Source organism: Aethalodelphis obliquidens, unplaced genomic scaffold (assembly GCF_003676395.1).
Source record: "Aethalodelphis obliquidens isolate GAN/ISIS:26980383/991018 unplaced genomic scaffold, ASM367639v1 scaffold12, whole genome shotgun sequence".
Taxonomy (NCBI): Eukaryota; Metazoa; Chordata; class Mammalia; order Artiodactyla; family Delphinidae; genus Aethalodelphis; species Aethalodelphis obliquidens.
Genome location: NW_020837956.1, coordinates 4,938,584 through 4,965,897, shown reverse-complemented (window position 1 = coordinate 4,965,897; position 27,314 = coordinate 4,938,584). Strand labels below are relative to the sequence as shown.

General features: G+C 49.8%; 1 protein-coding gene across 1 annotated transcript in view; it reads right to left on the bottom strand.

Moving 5' to 3' along the window:
* The window catches only part of KCNK12 (potassium two pore domain channel subfamily K member 12), a 52,125-nt gene extending 28,919 nt beyond the window's left edge, over positions 1–23,206 (bottom strand). The window contains exon 1 of the mRNA XM_027113176.1: positions 22,189–23,206. Coding sequence (XP_026968977.1) covers positions 22,189–22,579 — 391 coding nt within the window. The 5' untranslated portion in view covers positions 22,580–23,206. The remainder of the gene's footprint in view (positions 1–22,188) is intronic.
* Between the last annotated feature and the right edge of the window lie 4,108 nt (positions 23,207–27,314).

Below are 27,314 nucleotides of genomic sequence, written 5' to 3'. Positions count from 1 at the left end.
GTGTGTGTGTGTGTGTGTGTGTGTGTGTGTGTGTGTGTGTGTGTGTGTGTGTGTACATGCAGAGGTGGCTTTTATTTCCTTCAATGAGTTGTTCATTGTTTTCAAAAATTTGCTCAATGAACATATATATATATATATATATATATATTTACATCTTTATTGGAGTATAATTGCTTTACATGTCATTATTTTTTAAAGTCAGGGTTGGACAGCATGGTGGGGCGGGAAGTCACACACCTGTGAGAGGATAAGGCAGTGAGGGGTCGGGCGGGTGGTCAGATGATCATAGGCAGAAGTGAAGTGAAGAAAGAGGGTTGGTGAAGCCTGCATTACTAGGGTGGGCTCTGCAGAGGAGGTGGCCCTCGGATAGCATGTGGACTTGGGGGAAGTGCAGTGGGATGGATGGGAGAGGGTATTCTGGGCAGAGGTAACGTTGTAATGAGGACCCGGAGGTATGCGGTACCTGGTCTAGCTTGGCTACAGCTAGTGCAGCAAGGGGAACATTAACTCCCTTGGGCTTGGAGGGGTTGGGCCAGTTTGTAGAACCCTGAACTGTCAAGGAGGTTTCCCTGGAGGAAACCAGGGAGGCTGCTGCCAGAGGATGGACCCTTTGGGAGGTCTGGATACAGACCAATGTCTTTCCCCAATTCAGTCCTTTTTTTTTTTTTTTTTTTGCCATGCCACACAGCTTGCAGGATCTTAGTTCCCCCACCAGGGATTGAACCCGGGTTCCACTGGACCATCAGGGAAGTCCCTCAGTCATTTATTAAGTACCTTCATGTCTCTTAATTCCTCATCATTCAAGCAGCACCAACTTTGCCGCGCAGGGCCGGGTGGGATGGCAGAGGCGGTAGGGCCACCTGGGTTAGGATCTCAGTTTGGTCACTTGCTAGCTCTTTGATCTGAGAAAGCCATTTGACTTCTCTTGGCCTCGGTTTCTTCTGTAAAGTGTGGGCATGAATGGTACCTACTTCCACAGGAGGTGATGAGGATTGCAGGAGATAAAGTGTGAAAAGCACTTAGCATGGGCCTTAGAAATGTTGACCATTTGCGCTGTTAGAGAACAAGGAACAGAGTTTCTAAAGATAGGGTGTCAGGAAGAATAGAGAAGAGGAAGGTGGGGAAATGAGTACAACCCCAGACTGAATTTCACTAAGCTCCTTTTGTTCTCTTTGGGGAATTAATTTGTTCAGGAGGCCAGCTGGCATTACCTATGTGCTCTTTTGGGGAAGAATCCACCCCCACGTTAATCTCCCAGAGAAAGAGACAACTACAGACCAGACCAGATGGGGAAAAGCTGTAAAACAAGTAGCACTGAAGGGCCCCCGGAACAGCCCCTCCCCCATTCAAAAACTTCCAGTGGCTTCCCAGGGCCTAGAGCCATGGGTCCCAGCCATCTGACTTGGATGCCTATGTCTCTGCAATTATGGCAAAGGCGTCTGGATTGATTTGTTCAAGTGAGTCTTGTTCTCAGCTGTCATAACTTTCTACATCCTCGTGCTGTCCAAACATATGTAAATGGTTTTACGATGACGAAAAGATGCATTTAAAAGTGGTATTGAATTACTTCAGAGGAATTTGTGTGTCAATATTTTCCCTATTAATGAATGGATACTGGAAGTATATGTGACTCCTGTCAGACAGGTTCTGTAAAAATATCTCTAGCTTTCAAAGTGATCCTCACACTTCAAAAGGCTGGGAGACTTCTGATTTAAAATGATCATCTAATCACCTGATCGTATCTACTCTCCCTCCCAAGAATCTGTGCAAATGATGGTAAAGGGATGTAAAGGCTCAAACACTGAGAAGGGGGAGGGAGATTTCCAGTGGATGAGGAATTTAAATAGACTTTGTTCGGGAAGGTGCACGGCAGGTGAGAATGGTGACCGGTGAAGGTGACTGCAGCTCAGAGAGGACGATAGCCAAGGAGGGGAGGGAGATGAACTGTCCCAAAGAGCCCTGGGGAGACTTGGGTCTGGGCAACACCACACCGATAATGGCTGGCTGCTCACCCTCTGACCTATAGAGAGGCTGGAGTCCACAAGCCCCACCTGTGCACAGTGAGTTTCCAGTCAGAGTTTCGATTCTAATTCTTAAATGTGGGTGGACAGCCACAGTTCCGACATCTGAGGAAATCCTGGGACCTCTCCCTCTAGCTCAGTCCTTCCTTCACCTTCAAGACCAGTAAGCCTCCATCTTCTCTTCTGGGTCCCACGAGCATGCCCTAGGACTCCGTGGTTCCAACCCTGGCTGTATATTGGAGTTACCTGAGGAGTTTAACAAACTATGAATTCCTAAGCCCCACCCCCGGAGAGTATGATGCAGTTGAATTGGCGGGGTGTGTGTGGCGTGTGATCGAGCCTTTTAAAAGCTCCCCAGGTAATTTTAATATGCAGCCAGGGTCGCGAACACTGTCCTAGTTGATATTTGGTAGGGCTTTAAATAACACTTAGAAGAGTGGTTCTCATCTCCGCCCGTACATTAGAATCACTTGAAGAACTTTTAAAAATATCAATTCCCAGGCCTGACCCCAGAGATTCTGATTGAATTGGCCTAAGGTCAGGTCTGAACATTGATTTTTTTTTTTTTTAAAGTTTCTTAAGTGACTTTAATATTGCTGCAGGCAGCGTTAAGAACCGGTGGTCCATAGACTCACAAATCCTAAATGTGCATCAGTCCCAACTGCCTAACTGACATCCAATTTGAAGTCTGAGAGACATCTCAAATATTTTTAAAACTGAGCTCTTCTCATCTCCCTCCCAACCACCCCCTCCTTAGTTCTATTAAAGCTTCCCTTATCTCAGTAAATGACAAGTCCATCCTTCCAGTTGTTAAGGTCAAAAATCTTAGAGTCCTTTTTGATTCTTTTCTTTATCTCATACTGTACATCTGATCCATTAGCAAATCCTACTGCTCTACCTTCAGAATATATCCAGAATCACTGGTTTTTGCTTCAGGCCATGAGGGAATAACTGGATCCAGATTTCTTTCCCAACATAAACAACTAGGAAACTAAATTTATGACATAATTATTTTCAGACACTGGAAAAGAGGTAGTACAAGTTTGTGGTTCCTGAGAGAGGGAAACAAACAAGGTGAGACCTTTGATTGCCCTGGTTTTCTGCCTGGAGGCAATTTTCAGACAACAGTAGAGGAAGGGGAGACCCAGAACCCAGCAGTCTCCTGCAATTGAGGAAACAGAGATTTGAGTTCAAGGAGGACAAGGCAGCTTCAAAAAAAGGCAGACTTGCAGGGTAGCATACGGGAGCGGAAGGAACTACCAAGAGAAAGAGCTCCAGAAATCTGTGCAGGGGTTCCCCTGAGTATTCGGCTGAATAACAATCCGTGCACGTATAGGGTGAAACCAAGGGAGAAAAAAAACCCCCACAACTTCCAGGAAAGAACAATTGCCAAAGAGCTGTGAGCCAAATAATTCCCAGAATTCTCACAGAGCCAGGAATCACCTGAGTTCCCATCAGCCAGGGTGGAGAGGTTTCAGTGAACACACAAAGCATTCCAGAGAGCCCCAGAAAGGTCATGCTGTGGCTAAATTAGTCCCAGAGAAAAGGCTCTTTTAGATCTGACTTTAAAAAGCTTAAAAACAAGTCTGGAAAAGATCATACTTATCTATAAGAAGCTTAACTGTCTGCCATAACAGAGTCCAGCCCTGTTTAAAGGAAGACAACGTAATCGAGCATCAAAAACTCACAATGTTCTGGTCTCTAATAAAAGAGTATCAGACATGCAAAGAAGAAGGAACATGTAATCCACAAACAAGAGAAAAATCTGTCAACAGAACCAGGAATGGCAGAGATTAGGGAATGAGCAAAGATATTTAAACAGCTGTTATAAATATATTAACTATGCTCAAAGATTTGAAGAAAAAGATGAACATAGCGAGGAGAGAAATGGAAAAAAAGTTTAAAAGAACTAAGTGCAACTTCTAGAGATAAAGACTATAATATGTGAAATAAAAATTTCACTGGATAGGATTTACAGTAGATTAGACATTGCAGAAAAAAAAGATTGAACTTGAAGACCTAGCAATAAAAACTATTCAAAATGAAGCACAGTGAGGGGGAAAAAGACTGAAAAACAAAAAAGAAATCAAAGATAAGAGCCTCAGTTACCTGTGAAACAATATCGGTGGTCTAACATATGTGTAACTGGAGTCCGAACAAGAGATGGTGAGGGGTAAAAAAAAAAAAAGACTATTTGAAGAAATAATGGTCAAAATTTTTTCAAAGTTAATAAAATTTATAAACACACAGCTCCAAGAACTTCAATAAGCCCCAAGTAGGATAAACACATGCACAAAAACTGTACTGAGGCACATCAAAATCAAATTGCCGAGGGAACTACCTGGAGGTCCAGTGGTTAGGACTCCACTCTTCTACTGCAAGGGGGTGCAGGTTTGATCCCTGGTTGGGGAACTAAGATCCCACAAGCCATGCTGCATGGCTAAATAAATAAATAAATATTTTTAAAAGAAAAAAAAACAAACAAAAAAACCCCAAACCAAATTGCTGAAAATCAGTGAATGAAGAGAAAATCTTAAAAGCAGCCAGAGGAAAAAAGGCATGTTACTTAACGTAAACAAAGATAAAAATCACAGACTTCTTGTCAGAAACTGTGCAAGCCAGGAAACAACCTTCTAAATGCTGTAATTAAAACAAAAAAGCAAGGGACATCCCTGGCAGTCCAGTGGTTAAGACTCCGTGCTTTCACTGCAGGGGGCATGGTTTGATCCCTGGTCGGGGAACTAAGATCCTGCATGCCATGCAGCACGGCCAAAAAAACCCCAAAACAAAACAAAACAGCCATTCCACCTAGATTTCTATACCCAGTGAATATATGTTTTCTGAAAGATATTCTGAAAGATCTAATCACTTTTCTCTGACACTGCTCATCACACTCTTGTCCAAGTCACCATGATGTCTCACCTGAAATAGTTCAAGCCTCCTAACTTGTTTACATGCTTCTACACTTGCTCCCCTACACATATAAGGTCATCTTACTCCTCTTCTCACAACCTTCTAATGGCTCCCATTTTACTCAGAGTAGTCAAATCTGAAGGCCTGGCCATGGACCACAGACCCTACGTGATGTAGTCCTCGACTATTGTTCTGACTTCGCATTCTAACACTCTCCCACTTGACCTTCCTTCAAACACTACTCCAGCCACACTGGACTCCTTGCTGCTCCTCCAGTAAACCATGCAAGCTCCTACTTAAGGACCTTGCACTTGCTGGAATACTCTTCCTCCAAGGAGCCACATGGCTTGCTCCCTTGCTTCACTCCATGTCTTTGCTCAAGAGTCATGTCATCAGAGACCCTTTTAGATTACCCTATCAAAAAAAGCACCCCGTCTTCCATCACTCTTCATTCTGTTACCTTTTTCTTTCAGTAGCATTTATCACTGTCTGACGCTTATTTGTTGACTGACTGCCTTCCCCAACTACAATGTTAGCTCCATATAGCAGGGACTTTGTCTACTTATTCACTGTTGTACACAAAATGTGAAATCAGTGACACACACATATACACACACGCACTGCAGCCATACCTCAAGTTTGTTCTAGACTCCTTGATGCATAAAAACATTTTGGTGCCAGTTCAGGGGAAGGCAAGCCACGGGTTGAAAGTTCAACTCTAACCACAGGCTGCCCTGCACATAGCTCAAAGGGGCTGGGAGGAGCTCTAAATGACATGTGTGTCACTTCAGTAGCACCACTCTGTGGCTGGAAACCCTGGAAAAATTACAAGGGAGAACAGCCAGGGCCTTGCAGATGCTGGCTCATTCATTCACACAGAGAATTGGGCCTCTCTCTGCTGGGTCTGCATCAGCTCTTTCCTCTCTGCTCAGCCCTGGGGCGAGGGGAGGGTCAGGAGCTGGGATAGATTTAATCAGAGTACTCAGCACCAAGTTGAAGCTAGAGTGCCCTTCGGCCATAAACAGCTATAAAAGAAGAAACAGTTTTATGGAAAACATTAAAAAAGATATAAACCAGGGATTTAGAAGAAGGTGAAGGTGATTTCTAGGGACAAAGACGACATGAATTAAGGTCATTGCTACACCCCAACCTCCACTGCATTCAGGCCATCCTCCCCCAGTGTCTTTCTCACCTGCGGAGCACAGGGGGCTGCCCTCAGCAACCTCTGAGCAGGGAGGGGAGGGCTTCCCTGCTGAACCCAGCTTTAGAGGAGGGGCTTTCTCCCCAGCCTCAGCCTGACTTCACTTCCCACCTCCTGTGCACCTGCAGCATCCTCATCCCCCTTCCTCCCATCATTAGATGTGCACACAAATCTCTGGACGCATCATAGAGATGCCCAGGCCCATGGTCAGCCCCTTTCCCTGTATCTTCGTGTGTGATCTTGATGTCAGGAAATGGGGGAGGAACAGAGAGTGAGAACCAAGATTAGTGGGGGTCATATTGAGTCATGTTGAGCGCTGGTCACTAGATCCTGCCGTTCGGCTCCTGAGAACATCTCTCGTACCTTCTCTTCTCCTTTCCAAAGGCCACAGGATCCCCGGCCCCTATCCCTAGCCCTCTCCACCCAAATCACTCTGCATACAAATATTCAGCATAAACACACGTAAACAAAACAACAGACATTCACTGACCCTTGGCCTATTATGTGGGGTCCTCCCCACAGCCCCATGAGGCAGACATCATTGCGAGAAAGATGTGTACACGGCTGCTAAGTCAAGTGTGCCAAATTCTGCTCTTTGTTCAAAGTGTGTACACCGCTGGCTGTAAACTTAGAGCTGTCAAATACCATGAGCCGCTCAGAGCTCATGAAGAAACAGTATGCATTGGCAATCCTTTGAATGAGTTTGGAATCACACAGCGGTTCAGAAATGCGATTACAAACTCAAGGATTTGCCACCTGTAGAGATGCATAAGCTCCCCATAAAATGAAGGGGGACAGCTCGTAGTGGGTTGATTTAAATGTTCAAAGTGAACAGCCAAAACAGGGGACTTCAAATTCGCTGGTCGTTTCCAGGCAGTCTAGAGGCCGGCAATTTACGCTAACTAGATTGCCTGATTTAATGGCATAACTGTATAGTGACTAATCAGCCAGAATCCTCTTCTCAGACACTTAGCATCGTCAAGAACATGTAATGGCTCCTTATTGCTCCCCAGGCCAAGCCTAAGACGTTTCTGCCCAGCTTTCAAGACCCTCTGATGTGACCTAAACCTATTAAAGCAGTTTTACCTGTTGTTGGTCCTAAGGCAGGCTGGTCCTGACCTCACTCACACTGCTCCCCCAGGCCTACCCTGCAACCTGAGAGGTGGCCTCAGACACGCTGGAATGAGCAAAGGATTTGGGGTCCAGCTTTACCGCTCACTGTGTGACCTCAGCCAAATTATTAATAAAAACACTAGCTCATGTTAGAGTGCTTATTAAATGCCATGGCCAGATGAGGCACCTACATCCACGGTCTCGTACAATTCTCCCAACAACCGTGTGAGATACGCACAGCTTTATTCCCACTTTATAGATGTTAAAACAGAAGGTTTGGAAGTTTGTTCATTTGTTCAACAAACACCAAGTGCTGTGCTGTGCGCTGGGAATATAACAGTGGGTGAGGAGACGAGACCCCTGTTCTCGTGGAGCAGGGAGTGGCTAGAGGTCAGGCAACAAACAAGTAAATACAGGAACTGGATGATTTAGGAATGTGGTACATGCTCTAATAAGACCGTAGTGTGATGGACAGAGGCTGGAGGTGAGTGGGGGACACTATTATAGTCAGGTAGTTAAAGAAGGCTCCTCAAGGGGTGACATTTTAGTTTTAGATATTGAGGCTTGAATGTGGTTGAGAAGTCAGCCATACCAAGACCCAGGGAGCTGGACTCCCAGGAGCAGGAACAGCAAATGCAAATGCCCTGAGGTCTAATAAGTCCAGTCTGGACACCATAATGAGTTGAGCAAAGGGGAGAGCAGTACCAGTGAGGCTGAGAGGAGGCAGGGCCAGGTCACACAGGGCCTTGCATGTCATGGTGAGGAGTCAGATTTCCTGCAATGGGGAATCACTGGTGGGTTTCAAATAAGGGAAGAGCTTGACTGATGTATACTTTTAACGGCCTCTTTGGCTGCTGTGTGGAGAAGAGGTTGTCAAGAAGCAGAAAGGAAGCTGGAGGATTGGTTAGGAGACTGATTTAGTTGCCCCAGCAACATACAGTGGTTGTGACCAGAGTAGACCAGTAGTGATGGGCACAGAGACAGGGGATGAAATTGGAATGTATTTTACAGATTGAGCTGACAGGATTTGATGATGAATATGGAAAATTAGAGAGAAAGAGGCGTCAGCACAGCTCTTCCTGATGGTACCATTTATTGAGGTGAGGAAGACTGGAACAAAGCAGAAATCAACAGTTCTAGTTCGGTCTTTTTTAAGTTTTAATACATATTAGACTTCCACGTGGAAATGTCAAGCTGGCCCTTGGACCTGTGGTCTTGAAGCATAGTGTGGAAGATTGGGGTTATTCTTCTGGAAGTCATCAGCAGATAGGTGGGCTTTAAAGCCATGGGGTGTGAAGGGGATCAGAGGATGTGACCCCAAAATATGCAACTTTGGCATAAGGATTATTTTAAGCTGGAGGCCATAGAGAAACAGCAGACTCAGGAAAAGCTTTCTAACCTTCCCCTATCTGCCCAAAGGTAGGGTATAAATTTTCCTTTGTGAAGGTGTCCCCCCGCCTCCTCAACTATACCAGGAAAGAAGAACAACTCTTAATAACCAGAGACACTTCTCACCCCAAGACTGCACAAATTGGAGTCTGCACAACAAACCTTACTAAAATAACCCTTACCTTCCTTTCCCCCATATATTTACCTTCTCACAAGTTACCACTCCTAGAAGCCCAGACCCTTTTGCCTTTGCCTTATCGCTTCTCCACAATTTACTGCTCTTTGTTAAAACGGTATATAAGCCTCAGGCTTAACTGTGTCTTTGGATCGTCAGTTCTTTTCTATGAAGCCCTCCATATGCATACATAATAAGACTTTTCTCATGTTAATCTGTCTTTTGTCAGTTTAATTTGCAGTACTCCAGGTATAAAACCTAAGGGCATAGAGGAAAAAAGGTTTCTTCCCCTACAGGTTAAGTGACATTGTCTGGAGAGAGAATCCAGGGAGAAAGGTCTAAGGACTGAATGTGGGGTCCTCTAACAATGAGAGATCACACAAAGGAGGGGATTCAGTGAAGGAGACAGGATAGCAGCCAGTGAGGGTCAAGGAGAGCACGATGTCTCAGAAGCCGAGAGAAAAGAGGATTTCAAGGAGGAATGGCCAGTGGTGTCAACTATTGCTGAGTTGCTGAGTAAGATGAAGACAGGGAAGTCATCACTGGATTAGCAGAAAGGAGGCCATGGGGGATCTTATAAGAGCAGACTCAGTGGAAATATGGGGTAGATTCTGGATCGTTGTGGATCCAGGGGAGGAAGGGAGATGTTGACTACTCTTTGGAGAAGTTTTCCCGTAAAGAGGAGCAGAGAAGTGGGGAGGTAGCTGGAAGGTGATGCAGGGGTCAAGGGAGGGGTCTATTAAGAAGGAAGAAAAGACAGCATTTTTGCATGCCAATGGAGGACACACTGACCATGTATGGGGTGGGTCATGGCAGAAACAAGTCTTTGAGAAAGTTGGAGGGGATGAGACCCAGTGAAGCAGGCATTTGAAAGTGGACAATCTGTCTGCCATCATAAGGAAGAAGCAGCTCCCCATGATGAATGGATCAGCGGTTGTAAAGATGAGAGTCCCTGTCTGATGACTTGTATTTTCTCAGGGAAGTGTGAGCAGAGAGTGAGGGCCATGGGAAGCTGGAGGTGGGAAGAAGAGGGATAAGTGGTGAACTGACACAATAGGAAGGTAGTAGGAGGGTCTGCCAGCATGGAGTGTCTGGCTGGTCCCCAGGGTCACTAATTTAAAGTTGGACCAGTCAGCATGTTTGCATGGTTTTCTCCAGCCATGTGTAGCGGCTTGGGTACAGGTAAGGAATAGGTGGAAAGCTGGCATTTTGATGGTACCAAGTTGGGGACAGGGACACAATGCAGGGAGAGAGAGAGAGGCAAGGAAGTTAAGGGTGCTTGCAGAGGGAAGCACCTCTGAATCTAAGTTGGATTAGAAAAGAAATGAGGGCCCAGAAAAGATGATGGAAACATAGTAGGGGACTGCCCGTTTGGGGGTCCAAGGAATACTATATTGGGGCAACAGTGGATGAGAGCTGGAAGGATGGGAGGTGGTGATCTGAAGGTGAGCTTTGAAGGCAGTGCAGTTCACTGGTCATAGCAAGGACATGGGTAGAACAGAGTACCTGCCAGAGTGGGACAGAGAAAAACATTGCTGTAGGTGAGATGGTCAAGGAATGTGAGGCCCAGGTCTTGGACGGATCATGCCTGGGAGACCGGAGAGGAAGGCAGTGAGCCAGACTTGTTCAGTGAATGAGCAGGAGACGTTCCCTGGCAACCCCACCAGTGAATGATGGAGCTGAAATCCTAACCCAGGCCAGGGCCCTCAGCACCTGCGCCTAGCCACTACACTGCACTGCAAACCGCCTCTTGGTGTTGCAGATTTCTTCATTCTTAACATGGAGACACGTACAATGCCCACCTGCCTGACTGAACAATGCACATCGAGGAGCCTTATGAGGCACTTTGTGTACGTTGGGCATATGCTCCGTCAGCTGGACGGCTCCAGTGGACCTGGGCAGTTCGTCAGTACAAGACACACCACCTGCATTAGCTCTTGAAACACACACTTCTGAATTGCCCACTGGGTCACGTGTATTGCTCACTAATTCGACCAGAAGCCCTTGACTTTAGGCACTGGGCTGCCTCAGGGATTTGGGCTTTGTGTGAAGGTGGCAATGGCAGTAAAGGGGACTTGGTGTGGCTCTGGGTTCCTGACATACTGGCCGCACGTTGCATCTCACTGTAAATGCACTGGTGTGCCTGGAGAAGCCCCGGAGTGAAGACCTTTGCAAATTGAAGCTTTCTTTTACAAAGTGAATCATCGTCTGATTTGTAAGTGGAGATTTTCATATTTTACTTTTCCTTCAACTGGTGCCTAGGTAGAGTTGAGAATCTTGGAAATGGCCAATTATTCAAATTTATGTTCTTTCCACAAATATTCGTGGAGCCCCTCCCATGTGCCAAGCCTGGTGCTAGGCACTGGGTGATGGAGCAGAGAACAGGAGAGACAGGCTCCTGGGTGCTGGGGGGATCAAGCCCCGCAGTTTCACTCAACGTGGGCAGAGTTTTGTGTTTTCCTTTCCCTCTCCGGCCTGGGCTGTCCCTGAAGCTTCTCTGGCAGGTCCTGGTGTGAGCAGCTCACCACGAGGTGCTCAGAATTCCGCACACTTGGCAGCAAGGGAATGAGGTCGGGGCCATTTGGAAAGCATTAGGGAAGAGTCACGCGGAGTGCGATTCGGGGCTTGTGTTTATCTCAACTGTAACTTTCCAGAAAGCTGGGACACCCCATTCCAATAAAAGCTTCCCCAAGTATTTTTAGAGGCATTGTGATGGTGCTGGGCTGTGTGGATAGGGGTGGTTTTCCGGATTTGTGGAATTGCATTTAGTTACCGATAAAACTTCTGTCCAATTTGTGAGCCAACATCTGGTTTCTAAGGGGTGTGCCATGGGCTGGTGATGGAAAAGGTAGAACTATTGAGCCGAGAGGCAGAACTCAGCAGGGCTTCCTTGTGGCTGGAAGCTGCGGCCAAGGCCAGGGCCAGATGGGGCATCTGGGTTGGTGGGAGACCTGGGGCCAAGGAGCCTGGCCTCCTTGTTCAGAATTGAACTTTTCCCACCACTCCTGGGGCTCTGGGGGCTGAGGCTCAGAACTGTCTGGTTTGGTATCAATCCAGTGATTCTGCCGGGCCCCAGGCAGGGTAGGACAAGGACCCAGCTGACTCAGAGAGCCACGGAGACAGCACTGTCCGCCAGGGGAGCCCCAGCCAGAATGAGCTAGCTGTCTCCTGCACACCTGCCAGGCGGGGAGGGAGACGGGGGTGCTGGGAGGTTCCTGGAGCCCAGCCTGGGCCCAGGTTTTTCTACTCTCTTTTTATTATTTCCAGCAGTCCAAGGTTTTCAGTTACTCACACTCATTTATTCATTCCATCCATTCAACATTGATTAATCACCTACTTTGTGCCAAGCACTCTGCTCCATGATTTGCAGAAACTACCTCTTTGCTTTTCAATTATCCCCATCTCCAGACACGGTGCCCACTTTACAGTAGTCATTCAATGCATGGCTGCTGCCATATGGCTATTACTGTCATTAACTGTAGCAGTGACAAGCACTACTAAGACAGAGCTCCTGACCGGGAGGAAGGAGAAAGGATACCTACGATGTTCTGGGTCCGGTACCAGCCTTTACCATACCTTACCCCACCGAACAGAGGCTGGTATTATTGCCAGGGAAACTGGCATAGAAAGAGGTAATGACCACGTGTCTGGGGGCAGTGAGAGGGGCTCCAAGAAGGTCTCGCTCTAGTGGCCTCGTTTGAGCTGCGCCTTGAAGTCCAAGTTCACTTGGTGGAAAATGGAGAGAAAGGGGAAAACATTCCAGGTGGAGAAAACAGCCTGAGCGATGGCCTGGAGGCGGAATGTGCCTGGGGTTCAGGGTGGGGTGCAGGAGGGATGGCCAGAAGTTAAGAGTGGCTAGAGCTGGGGATGCACCAGCAGGTGCTTGGTTTCATGCCTTCCCTCAATGTCTGGGTGGGTTTGCCTCCAGGACATGACCTTGGACAGTCCTGAGCTGGCCGTGTGCCCAGACGTTCCTGGCTGATGTGCTCAAGTGCGGACCTTCCGGTTATTTGCTTTTCTGGTCCCGCCGCTCTGTGGCCACTGCTGCTATCCCAGGTGCAAGGCTGAGGGCCCTCAGCTCATGAGGTCCTTTCTCTGGGCAAGAGCTTGGTGTAGTTGGCCCCCAAAGTTCCCATCAACGGCTCCCAGAGTTGTAGTGAGCTCTGCGGGAAGCACCATGCTTTGCCTGCCTGCAGCCTCCCTCAAAAGGGGCGCAGCGTTGTGTAGGATGGAAAGCTCAGTGTAGCCATGGGGGCTACAAGGAGCATAGCACAGTCAAATCCAAGCCCCTAAACTCTGCTTGAGCCCTTGCTGACACCACCTCATATTCACCTCTTCTGCCCCCACCGCCCCCAGACCCCAGACTGGGCTGTGACTCTTCTCTCTCTGTGGTCGTGCATGGCTCAGAGGCAACAGAAAGGATGCTATACAGTCAGGAGGGCTGAATCCTCTATCCTGCCATTGACTCCCTGCTGTGTGAACCCAGGCAAATCGCTTAACCTCTCTGAGCCTGTCTCTTCGTCTGTGAAATGGGATAATAGCATCCTCTTTGCTGTCCTAGGCTTTGGGGCAGGTTCCTGAATAAACATGGGTAAAAACACAGTAAACGGGCAAGCACGACGTGTGTGTGTGTGTGTGTGTGTGTGTGTGTGTGCGCGTGTGTGTGTGGGGGGGTGACAATCAGTGAGACCAGCGATGTTGCGGTTACCCTCTTTCTCCCCGGAACAAAGGCCCTGGCTGCTGGCATGGTGGAGTCTGGAGAGGGAAGATGCTGGCAGGCCCTGCAGCCTCCCCTGTCCTGCCCTAGGACAGGGAATGCTTTGTCTACCCAGCCGGGGAGCTGAGTAGCCCCAGGGTGAAGGGTACAGAGTAAGGTTTGGGCCTGGGGGCCTGAAGCAGCACCCTGGCTCCCACCCAAAGTGGGGCTGTTCACCTCAGTGCCGTCCTGCAGCCTCCTCCACCCGCAGTCCCAACACCAGAGTCGCCTCAGAGAAGCGTAGCGAGGCCTGGCCTCAGCCCCATCTGGCCTCTCTGCTGGTCTCAGCTCCATGACCTCCCCCTAAGCCCAAGCACTGCCAGGAGGCCTCAGCCCACTAAACCAGGATGGTGGGCAGGGGTGTGGCTCCCCAGGGCTCTGCTCTGGGGGTGAGAAGCAGAGACGTACCGGGGGACAATGGTCTAAACCACCGCTCAGTCACTTGTTCAGTTATTCACCAAACAGCTTCTTTAAAAAGATCAAAGAGCACACACGTGAGGAATTATTAACACATTCTAGTTGAGGAACCAAAGAAAATGCATTTTAAAAAGCACCCTCCCAGGCCAGTTATGTAACGGCGCAGGACAGCAACATGCCCCAGAGACAGCGGCCGATGAGAGGGCGGCAGATGCCACAGTGCAGGGGCGGCTGAGACCCAGAGGGCTGTACGCAGAGTGGTGGGTCGGCGATGAACTGGGCCTCGGTTTCCCCCCGTGCAGGATGGCAACCCAGGAGGCTTGCCCAGTTCTGAGGAGCTGATGCTTTCCAAGGGTTTGCCAGGCACTGCACACGTGGATGAGCTCATTCAACCCTTGGAGGTGCCCGTGGGGTAGGGAACATTGTTATCCTCACTTTACAGAGGAGGGAACTGAGGTAAGAAGAGGCACATCCTCTCACTGGGAGCACATGGCTTGTCAGTGGCAGAACTGGGACTGGGACCCAGTCTGCAGAGTTGGTGCATTTAGTCTGCACTAAACTGCACCAGAGGATGTGAGCGAATAGCCTTCCCAGATATGAGAACATCAGAGCTGGAAGGGACCCACGTGACCCCGGCACTCCCTGCTTTTAGGAATGAAGCCACTGAGGCCCTGCGTGGTGTCGTGTCCTGCCCACAGCCGTGCAGCCAGTGAGGGGCAGAGTGGGTCCAAGCTGCCAGTTCCTGACTCACTGCTGCTTCTCTCTTCCCATGCTATGCCCAGTGCGGTCTGGGAACCAAGAATATGGGCGTCACTGGGAGCTAATGAGGAATGCAGTCTCAGGTCCCACACAGACCTACCGAACAGAAAGTGTTCTTGTACTTTGACGAGAGCCTGGTGATTTGCATGCACTTTACTGATTGAGAGGCCCTGCTCTGTGCTGCCCTGCCTTCCTGGTCGGCAATATCTGTTACTGTGAGAATAATGACATTGTATCCAGACACTGTAAAACTTCAAATTACAAGATACCGGAAGCTCCATCCTGGAGTCACCTGGGATCTGGGGGAAGTGACAGAGTGGGTCCCCCAGAGCTTAATCCTTCACAGGGCCCTGCACACCCATCCTGCTAGTGAGCTTGGGAGCTTAGTCCTGAGCTGGGCTTGCCCAAGCCCAGGGAGGAGGTGACACTCAGAGCATCCTCACCAGAGCCACTGGCTGCTACGGTCCCCCAAGAATTAGAGCTGGCGGTTGGCTAGGGAATGGCCTGGTTTAGGACAGAACTTCCTGGGGCCAGAGCCTGACAGCCGTGGTGGCAGCTGCCTAGAGCTGGCTTGGGGTGAGCCAGGGGGCCTCGGTTCTCTCTCACTCTCTACCAGCACCTCTCCTGTACCGTCTCAGTCCCATGGAAAGTCCTTTGTCCTCAGAGCCTCAAGACCCTATGCCTCCCCAAACTTCACCTCGTAGAAACCCTGCCACTGACCCCAGGTGAGATCAGAGCCTGAGACTGCCCAGCGCGCCCACCTCAGCCCCACATTCTGGTTGGCTGGCTGGCAGCCCCTGGCCAAGCCCTGGATCCTGGGAAGGTCAGTGGAGCTGGGCAGAAGCAAGGGGAGGGCTAGGAAACTAGGGAAGACCCTGGGCTGGGGCTGTGAACAGAAACACAGTGGCTTTTTGCTCCGTCGCACCTCCTCTGAATCTGAGGCCACCACGCAAGGGCACGGAGAGTCCCACTGTAGTTGACGGGGGTGGGAGCCCTGAGCTCCACCTTCGAACACAGACCTAAGGCTCCCCCACAGCCTTCAGATGCAGCAGGAGCTTCTCCCTGGAGGACCCTCCAAGGCACTCGACTTACTTTGCTGCTCCTCAGAGGCCCTACCCGCCTCCCTCCAAGCTCTTCCCCTTTGTCTTTGATGAACTGTTCAACTTTCACCCCTTCTGGGAAGACTGGTATCTGCTCAGAAGAGCCATGGCGGGATCTGGTTCTGTACTTGTCCCATCATTTGCAGGGTGTGTGTGTGTGTTTGTGTGTGTGTGTGTGTGAGAGCGAGCGAGAGAGAGGGAGAGAGACAGACAGAGAGATCTTCAGCAGTATTCAGGAAACTTTTCCAAGGCGGCATGAGAGCTCAAGGACCTCAGAGTCCACATAGGCAGGTCCTGGGTCAGCACCAGCTCTCAGCAAATGCCCCTCTGACTTGCTGTGCAACCTTGAACACCCTCTCTCCTTCTCTGAACCTACGTAAAATGAGGAACAAGGCCAACCTAACCCTCTTCAGGTTGGTCTTGGAGGAGCACCAGGGCTCCTCAGAGAAGCTTTCAGGGAGTACATGGCATCTAAGGGGAGGCCTGACGGGTGGGGCTCCAGCTCCCCTGTTTTCTGTAATAGGCTGCTTGTTGGCTTTTGTTGACAAAATGGTATAAATGCCTCGCGAAAGTTCTGGAGGATTTCTATGGTGCTCTCCAGCTGGAATACTCTAGAGGTAGGTGTCTGCTCCATGTGGCACAATTCTGGGCCAGTCCAGGCTGGGGTCCTTGGGCACAGTCAGGACCAAAGGGAAGAACCCTCTCCCTCAACTGGCTTGGCCCAGGAGTGGTGGCAGACATCCCGGGAATGCAGGGGACAGGAAGGAAGAAGGTCCAGGTACCCCGTCTCTGTCTTTGATGGCCGGGCAGCTGCTCCTGTTCTCCTTCCTGCCCTTCTCCACCCACCCAGAATGTCCCAGAGGAAGTGGCTCTCATTAAAGCAAGGGAGGCTGAAGATGCTTTAGTCACTGACTTGTTCAGGGGTCAGCTCAGCCCCTGGGAGTGAGTGCAATCCTGGAGTAAACCAAGTGAATCTGTGGCCTGTTTCCATGGGGCAATTTGCTGGGTAACTGTCCAGTCTCTTCTAGGCTTTGTAGAGGTTGTAGGCTCAGCTCAGGAGAGATGAGACAGTCCTTCACTCCAGAGGGACTGGCCCCAGGAGCCATGAAGATGGTAGTGTGCCCTGACTATCAATTTCACTGCTGGGAATTCAACTGAAGGAGATATTGCATAAAGAAAAGGCCATCTTCATAAAGATGATGACTGTGGCATTACTCACAACAGCCCCCAAATTGGGAACCACACCCAGCTACACAGCAACAGGGGTAGTAAATTACAGAACATCAGTTACATAGAATATTACGCACCCATTAAACTTAGTATGTAGAAACATGGAAACAACACTGATAAAAAAATGTTACCAAAAGCAGCTCAGCACTTGTCAAGTAGTTCCCTTTCCTTTTCCTACAAAAGGTGACAAAGAACTGCAGGGGAACTTGCAAAAATGAAAACAGTTATGTTAGGGCAGAGTATTAGGAGTTATTATAATTATTGACTATTTACAATGTGCTGGGTTCAGTGCTGGGTGCTGAGGACAGAGCAGTGAATTAGAATGTATTTCCTTGCTCTCCGTCTACAGCTTCAAATCTAATGATGGATTTTTTTTCCCCTAAATGTCCTTCAGAGTTGTCATAGCATCATCTTCCAATAAAAAATAGCTGATGAGAGAAATAAGCGAGGAAAGGTACTCCTCTCCTTCTGGGTAATGTATTTCATTCCCGGCATCAGAGCCGCCTCCAGCTGGATTACATACATGTCAGAAGAAAACCGAATGTAAATGTGGTAGTGACATTTCGGACTCATAATGTCTTAGTTTCCTTTGAAGCAAAAACATTTTTAAAACTCCATGTTAAAAAAGAAGTAAAAAGTTAGGACTTGAAAATTAAGTATGCCTAATTCTGAAAGTAGCAAGCTAAATTATGCAGTGCCAAAAGTGACATCTCTTATACCTACACCATCCCGGCTACAGCGGCATGGTTTTAGCTTTATAGCTAAAATATGCTGCCAGAAAACCTAATAAAAGGAAGCAAAAATATTTCTGTTTATATCAAGCTGCCATTTGAGAGAGACTTTGAAATATGTTCTTCTCTATGTGTAAATCTGACAGCAGTTGCATAATTAAAACCCCAGTGGAGAGTTTCCTTTTAATCTTTTCAAAGTAAACCAATAAAACATCCTTTAGGATGTGAAATGATGGATTAATACTCTTTGGATTGCTTGAATATCTTTGAGCTAGGGCCTGACTCCAAGAATACTATTTAGTACTAAAAGAACACCAGCCAGTGTCTTTCTCTTTAGGAGTTCATGTAATCACGGGAGATGCAGATGACATGCCAAAGGTGACACATGCATGGTTATGAGTTCTGCTTGTCTTGGATTTTGTTAAATGGAGGGATGAATAAATGGATGTATTTACATGAAAACAAACTTGATTTCAATCCCCTGGGAATATGTCATAGAGCATAAATGGCAGAAATAGTAACTGCCCAGGATTTCAGTTCAGCGTAAGCAATCAATATGAATAATTTAGACCACGAAGTGGATTTTCATTTTGCTTAAGCTATTCAGACTGACTTTCTATTCAGCCTCAACTACCACTGAACAGCCACTGGCAAATCTTCCCACTGGGTCTATGTTGTACGGACAGTTGCAAATTACCTAGCTCCGGATATGGGCCTTGTTCAAGCCAAATGTCAGGACAAGTATTCTACCTCATCATGGTGTTTCATCTAACATGAGTACACACAACCACACCTGAATTTTTCTTCTGTGTCTCCCTCTAGCTGAAGGCCCATTCCTGCCCCTTCTTCCCCTCCCCTACACACACACACACACACACACACACACACACACACACACACACACACACACACACGTGCAAGAGAAGGCAGAGAGAAAGTGGCTGCTGTCCTTGGACCAGAATTTACTCGAATGTCTCCTACTTGCTAGCATTTCTGTCTCTAACCTTCTTGGTACTGGCTCTTGCCTTCCCAGCTGTCTAAGACTTACCAGATGCTTCTAGTCTATCTGACCTCTAAGATGTGTCTGATCCTTCAAGTTTTCTCTGGACTTAATCAACTGTTGGCCTGACCAACAGACCAGTCCTTTTGCTCAGCCCTGCTGTAGTGTCTGTCAGACACACACACAGATACAGATACACACACACACACACACACACGTTATTAAATACTTCAGCCTCAAACAGGAATGTGCCCACCAATTGTATCAATGAAACTGGTAGAAGAAACACTGCATAACTTGGATTCTGGACCCAGCTGAATACGTAATTAACTGTGACCTGAGACACGTCCCTTAACACTCTGAGCCACACGGGATTGGACCAAAGGACCCCTCCTTGTTCCAATCATCATTAGTGAGGCTAGCCAAGATGTGGCGCCCATGAACACTGCAATCCAAATATTAGCACTTGGGGCCTGATATACACAATATATCATATTTATGGGATGAATGAAGAAAGGGTTTTCTACACTAAAGTCTAGATGAATCATTTAGTTGGGTCTATACAATACAAGAAAATGTCCACACTGCTGCCTGGACCATACACACTGTGATATTCAAATAAAACCGAGTGCATGCTAATTTTCCTCTTCGCTGGATGAGGTGTCAGATAGAGAATACTGACTGCCCATTTTGGATTCGGCTTTGGTTCCCTGAGCTGCAGAATCCATAAAAGCACCAGTAATAATAATTGTCTCTGAAGACTCAGGGCATTTAAGGGAAAGGAACTACATAAACAGAAGTGAAACTGACGTAGGTAGGTCTTTACTTAAATCTCATCCAAGTACATTTTGCAAGAGAAGCCTGAAATAAAAATCATGCTACTTCAGGATTCAGCAGAACTTATGTGACAGAAGTGACCAATTTGAACCACTGCCCCAGACCACGTCAGCAGGTGGATAACTGATAGAGACCCTGCTACTTGTGTGGCTTTCTTGGCACCTCTGCAAAGGGGCTAGTTCAATGCCGAGCTGTCCACTGGCTGGTTCTGGTCCTGAGTGCAGCTCTTCTCAGAGATAAATATCTCCCTGCAGCAGATTTTGGAAACAATGTGCTGGGTCATTTGTAACATAGCCACCAGCTTCAGCATAGCCTCCTACAATGCTTGCCTACATCCCCAAACACAAATCAAGAAAGAGAACATAGTTTCTTTCTGCTTGACTAAAGAACAGCCAATCCTGCTCGTAGATTAAGGGCTCGGGCTTGGAACAATTTACCAACACGCTGACTTGATTTTGTGCAAAGAACTGACAGAAGCTGTAGAAGCCATGGCTGGGCGGTGAATGAAGGCATTGATGGGAGCTCATCAGAAAGGCACAGAGACCACAGGTCACTGGAATGAGGCCCCATTTGGATAGACTCATGGCCTGTAGGGGAAGGGGACACTGCTCCCACCTTTCCCTTAACCTGTGGGCTCCATTAGGAAGCCAAGGTCAGAGCACACCGCTGGGAAAGAAAGGCTGTGGCTGCCCAACTTGTGCACAGGTTGCCTCTAGGTGAAAGCAAAAGGGTGTGTTTACAAGAGGAAGAACATAAATCAGTAATGAGCTATGAACACATGATGTCATCTTCCAGGACTAAGCATCTTTGGTACTTTTAAAGCACTTAAAAAAAAAAAAGAAAAAAAAACTCTAGTTGCTATAGCAACTTGATGCAGCTCTTAAAAGGGGATTTTTTTTTAAGGGGGTCATTTTATATCTTCAATCACCATAACAACATGATATAGCTTTTAAATGGTATTTTTATCCAATTTGTGTGTACTTTGGACTTGGGCCACATTTGCCTTTTCTATTTAAAGTCATCAGATCAAACATGACACATGAAAATTCATTGAAAGGAAGCCCTTTCGTAGACTATACATATACACTCAGAGAGCCATCTCTAGCTGCTCATATCCTGCACATGGACGCAGTCTTTCTCTCTGCCTCCCAGCAGCCACCTACAATGGCTTACGCTGGCCAGTTAGTCCATTCCCCCGTCTCTAAGCTGGCATACCAATCCAGCCCAGAACCCACCCACAGAAGGCGGGCCGGTGCAATCCCTCACCTCTCAGCCCAGTGAATCCAGTCCCCTCCTCCAGAACTACCACCGGGGGATAGTGCTTTGGGGTGACTAGAGGCATGACCAGCCAAGGGCCTTCTTCCACCCTGGGACTGGAAGCAGGAGGAGATGAGACACAAAGTCTTGCCAAAGTGAAAATCTTGTATTTATTCTGCACTCTATACAGTAACGGGAAGAGGTCTGTTTCACGTGACACCCAGGGCCCAGGGAAAGTGGGGGAGGGATGGGGAAAGTGGGTGAGAGGAGAATAAAGAGAGGGACAGGGTGGAGTGGGGAGTAGTGATGGCTCCACAATCTCTACAAGAGAGGCTCAGAGGAGGGGCGAAAGAAACAGGGGGGCTTCGAGGAATAGTTACACAGCATTTTTTGTACAGTTGCAAAATCATGAACTATTTTACCAAAAATAAGAGGAAGGGATGATGGAAAGTATAGAGAAACTACCCCCTGCACCCAAGCTACCCGCTTGGTGCCACTATTGGTTGGACAAGATAGCAAGGTAACAAAGAAGAGAGGTCAAGAAATTGGAGGGGAAGCTGGAAGAGGGGAGGGGGGAAGTAAGAGGAGAAAACCAGAACCAGAGCGGCTGCAGTCCTATTCTCCAAGTCTAATGGGGTGGTGTAGACTGTAAAAAAAAAAAAAAAAAAAAAAAAAAAAAGCTAAGGAGATCTAGGGATTCGTCTGGGGAAATGGTCGCCTTCCCCAGGGTAAAAGGGCTGGAGGACTCTGAGGGAAAACGCGTGTAAAAGAAGAAAGGAGAAGAGAAGGGAGGTAACAACGCTGTGAGTGGAGAGAGGAAGGGTTTTCCAAATCACCTGGATGAGGAAACCGAGGACTAGGGGGCGTGAGAAATAAGAAGGAAGCAGCAGGCCCCTGATACATGTTCTCCCAAGTCCTTTTTTAGAAGCCGAAACTGAGGCACAAGCGGTTAGGTCACGCAGTTGGCAAGTGCTGGAGCGCGGGCGGCCCCCCGTCTGCCCAGCGCCCGGGTGAGGGTTCTCCCCGTTTGGCCTCTTTGCCAGGCAGTCACCGCTGGGTGCGCGCCAGAGATGGGCCTCTCAGGCCACCTCCCGCGCCGAAAGCCAGTAAAGAGGGAGACCGAGCAGGAGGAGGGGGACGGGTGGGGAGGAGAGGGCGAAATGAAAGTAGGCAGCGGGGCCTCAGAAGGGAAGAGGGAGCCGAGGGACGCGGCTCGAGCCCCGAGCAGTGGAAAGGGCGGCACGTGAAAGACGCGGAGAGGAAAGTCGCCCGCTGGGCGCGCCGCTCACCTATGGTCGACACCACGGTGCCCACGAAGTAGAAGGCGCCGGGGAAGTCCCAGCGCGGGCGCAGCGCGTCGGCTCGGACGCCGGCTGCCAGCGCGGCCTCGTAGTGCCGGAGGAAGGCGCGCAGCTCCGGCTCGGCCACTCCGTGCGCCGCGCTGAAGTTGCGCAGCGTGGCGCCCCAGCGCGCCCGCGCCTCCGCCTCGCCCGGGCTCTCGAGCGCCGAGAAGACTGTGGCGCCAGCCACCAGGTAGAGGCCGATGAGCGCTGCCAGCAGCACGAAGCGACCCGTGTCCTCGTTGAGGTGCGAGCGGCGACAGCAGCAGCAGCAGCAGGAGGGGCGCGGCAGGCGGCGGCGGCAGCGGCGGGGCGGGGGCCGGGGGCTGCGGGAGGACATGGTCCGGAGCTCAGCCCCGGGGCCGGGGCGGCGCTCGGGGCCCGGGCCGCGACATCCCCCCCGCGGGAGCAGAAACGTGAGGATGGTGACCAGGGGTCGGGGGCCGCCGCGGAGCCCCTCGCCGCCTCCTCCAGAGCCCGGACGGCGGGGCGCCTCCGCCTCCTCCTCGGCGCTCAGGCCGCACACGGGTCCCGCGGCCCTTCGGGCGCCGGAGCTGGGGCGCTCCTTTCTGCGCCCCGACGCCTGGCCGGCTGCCGCGGCTCCTCACCCACCGCCCTCGGGCGCGGGGGTCTCAAGGTAGGCCCCTGCCGCCTTGTGGCCGGCGTCCACGGGGCCCCGGGCCTCATACTCCTCTCCAGACAGGCCGCGGGCTGCGGGCGGGGCGGGCTGTAGAGCCCGGGCGCCTAGGACAGAGACGGGAGAGCAGGGCACGAAGAGAGACCCCGGGCGCGTCCCATGAGACGTTCCCGGCTCAGCGGCTCCCCAGCGCAGGCTCCGTGGGCAGTCCAGCTCCCGCCCCCGGGCTTGAGCTGGCGGCGTCGGCTTCGGAGCCTCGGAACCGAGCTGAGTCCGGGGAAGCGCTCCCTTTCCAGCTCCAGCCGGAGAGCCGCCCGGCACGGAGAGGCGGAGTCACCGGCGCCCGGGGCGGGGTGTTGGGGGGTGGGGAGTAAGGAAGGGAGAGAAGGGGTGGGGAGTTGGGCTGCTGCGACGCCTCCCTGTCGTTCTGGCTGCACTAATGCGGGGCACCGAAGCAGGTGTCCGGACTGCGGTGCTGGCTACCACGCCGCCAGGGAATACCGTCCAGCCCCTCCCTGCGCTTCGGCTCCGGAATCCCTCCCTTCTGTCCAAACCGTCGTCAAACTTTGCTCAACTTGATGTTGTCCTGTGGTCTCAGGTGCTGGAGGCCGAAAGACGGTAATGCCCTGACACTGGGCTCTCCAGCTCCAGTCCGAAGTTTAAGTTCCCTGTCGCTCGCGTCTTCTTCCTGCATCCATCCACAGCGCCAGGTCTCGGAGGGTTCCTTTGGGGAAAAGATTCCGCTTAGGAGCGGAGAAAGGGCCACTCGACTCGGGGCGACCGGAGAATGAGGGCGTCTCCTCCCCCTCCCGACCGAGAGGGTGGCCGGCGTCAGCACCGCGGACAGCGCATCGGTGCCGCAGCCGCCGGGCGGGCGGCTCTGGGGCTGTGGGGACCCGCGGCGCGGGACGAGCCGGTCACCCTGCTGCGCTGTGCTTCCCCAAACCCCCGGTTTCCCTTTCTACCTCCCTTGTGTCCCCTCAACCCCTAAGGCAGGTGCGGTCGCGGAAGCGGAGAGCTGACAGGGAGGGGACGCTGCGGAATAGAGACGGGGGAGGAGTCAAGAGCGAGTAGAGGACCAAGGTGCCACGGGAGGAGGAGGCCTTCGGGCCCACCGGCTGCTGGATCTCCCTTCGTCACCCCAACCCTCTGACCCTCCGGTCCAGGGCGGGGAACGCTGGATAAGAACCTGGCTGCGGCAGGGTGGGTAGAGGAGGTGCAGGGAGAGCCCACTAGCCGGCTGCCCCGAGGCCGGCGGCGGGAAGGCTGGGTTCTTGAGCGCTGAGGAGGGTGTGTGTGTGGGGGTACATCGTCGCCCCCTCCGCCGCGTGGCAACAGGGAAACACGGCGGGGGGCTCGGCCCCAGCGTGGGAGCTTCTCCGCCCTCCGCGGGCCGCCTTTGCCGGGATCTCTAAGTTCTGTGTCGAGGAACGTCCTTGGTACGGATAGAAAACCGTCCTCTTCTGGCAGCCAGCCCCTTCTCCGTCCGTCCCGCTTCCACGGGAGAGGGGGACCCTGATGATGATGAGACGATACAGATAACAGAAAATGAAGATAATTATGGAGGCTGTGCTTAGCTACCCTAGGTGGGTGAACCGTGACTAAATACAGAACTAGCCCCCCACCCCAAGTCTCGGGCGGTCTGGTCTCCACAGCAGAAAACACTCAAGCTAAGGCCGACCCAAAGTAGTGGCATTGTCAGTCCCCTAAGCGTCAAGGGACTCAAAGTCGTCCACAGGCAGGGAGTAGGGGTGGGGTTTGGGCAAGAGAGCTGTCCAGAAGCTGAAAGGCATCTGACTTCAGATGTTGCTTTACCCAAACCAGGGCACATCGGAGGCTTGGATCTTCCTAGAAGTTCTCCTCCAGTTTATGGGTGGAGCCAACTATACTCCCCTTTGTGTTAGGGGAGGGGCCAATGGGAGAGGATCCACCACTAGCATAGTCAGAACCAGCCTTACTGGTACTGGATGGCATGTGGTTAACTTCGCAGTGGTCTTCTGAGAAAGGGGCAAGGGGAACCTTTGTGTGAGGGGGAGAACATCTCATCCACTGAGAATATAGAGCCCTCTCCTCCTTTTTCTGGAGCACAGTGGGAGCCTTATGTAAACACACATTTTTGCCATTGCAGACTATTGTTACTATTGGCAAAATGCACTTCAACTACTCTCTTCAAGCCTTTGCCTCCCGTGGGCTCACCACTGGTGTCACCCCAGCCTGTTCCCCCATCCCTACCATACCCCCATCTCTACAAGCTTCTGCAGGCAGGGAGGACAGCCTAGCTGTGGGCCTCCAGGGCTGGATTCCACTTGACTGGTCAGCTCTGACAGAAGTGTCACTCCTGGAGTTGGCCCTGGAGTCTCCAGATGCAGCTGAAGGGCATTGCCAGATCTCTCAGTGGTTTCCTTTGCCCAGACTCCCAGGTCAGGGACAGAGTGCTTTGCTGCAGTGTTCCGTGCCTCTGGACCTGCTCCTTGCCCAGCTGGCAAAGGGCCTGCCTTGTCCTCCCGCTTGTTATTCTAGCTTGATTAGTAGCAAACCCCTGGCATCAATCTCAACTGTGAATGACCTAATCAATTTATATAATAGGGAAATGATCAGTTCCCTGAACATAGGCTCGGGTTCTTTGGGGAACCAGTGCCACGATGAATGCTGTTTTTTTGCCCACTGAATCCATATAAGTCACTGGCTTCCAACTGGCTACCCTCAAAGCTTTTACCTCAGCCCTGAATTGCTGCAACAGCCTCCAAAGAATGGGGGCTTGCTATCACAGATGCGTCCGTGCTTCGGTCTATCCTGCCTGCACCTGCCCATCATTGCCCTGACCATGTCCATTTGATCTGATCATGTGACTGATGTCCATAGACGACAGTCTCCAATGGTTCCTTCAAAACTATAAAAATTTAGTCTCAAACACTTGTGGCTGCTATTCAAAGTCCTTGATGATGTGATTCCCAACAAATCATTCTAACCTCGCCTTCTACTACTTGCTGCTTATCCCCCAAGTACTCTGTACTCAGCCCAATCACCAGCACTTTGCTTATGCTATGGCCCTGCTGGAGTGTCTTCTTCCTTCTCTTCTTCTCCAGCTCTTCATACATGCAGCTCAACTCAGGTTAGACCTTTTTTCTTCCAGAAAACTTTTTCTTTGTAGGATATTTTGACCCAATCACTTTGACTGCCATCATTTCAGCTGTAGATCATTTGATTCTGAATGTCCTCAAGAACTTCAGACAAGACACCAGAGCAGGTACAGCCTCTCTGTGTCTCTGCCTGTCTCTGTCTCTGTCTCTGTCTTTCTGTATTTTGTAAAAGAAAACACAATGGCAGGAGTGTTAATCAGGAAAATTAGGTAAGGTCAAGTGCGATCAATTGACGATTCCACTCCTAGGTATATGTCCAAGATAAATGAAAACATACATTCGTGCAAAAGCTTGTGTGTGTACGTTCATAGCAGCATTAATCATAAAAGCCAAAAAGTGGAAACAACCCCTATGTCCATCAACTGATGAACAGTTCAGTACAATGTGGTATAACCATACAATGAAATATTCAGCAATAAAAAGGAATGAAGTACTGATTCATGCTACAACATGAATGAATCTTGAAAGCATTATCCGAAGTGAAAGAGGCCAGTCACGAAAGATGACATAGTGTATGACTTCATTTGTATGAAATGTCCAGCATAGGAAAAGCCATAAAGACATAGTAACTTAGTGGCTGCTTTGGGCTGGGGGATTAAAGAGGAATGGGAGTGACTGCTAATGAGTGTGAGATTTCTTTTGAGAGTGATAAAAAATATTCTAAAAGTGATTGTGATGATTGCACAGCTCTGTGAATATAGTAAAAAGCTTCAAGTTATACATATTAAATGTGTGAATTGTAAAAAAACAAATACAAATGCAACTAATCAAGCAAATCTTTATTGAAAAAAATGGAAACAGAACTTATCCCAAGAAAAATAATTTCTTTAAAATAAAAAAATAGGAAAAATGGGAAACAGTTTAGCAATATGTAATGTCTTTTTGTTTTTGTCTCTTGTACCCACTTCTTATTTAAAGTCTATTCTATCTGATATTAGAATAGCCACTCCCTCTTTCGTTTGGTTACTGTTTGCATGGAATATCTTTTCCCATCCCTTCACTTTCAATGTATTTGTGTCTTTGGATGTTAAGGGAGTCTTTGGTAGACAAAACATAGTTGGATCATGAGACTCTCTGTCTTGCAACTGAACTTAAGAATGCCTATGGGGCTTCCCTGGTGGCGCAGTGGTTGAGAGTCCGCCTGCCGATGCAGGGGATGTGGGTTCGTGCCCCGGTTTGGGAGGATCCCACATGCCGCGAAGCGGCTGGGCCCGTGAGCCATGGCCGCTGAGCCTGCGCGTCCGGAGCCTGTGCTCCGCGGCGGGAGAGGCCACAACAGTGAGAGGCCCGCATACCGC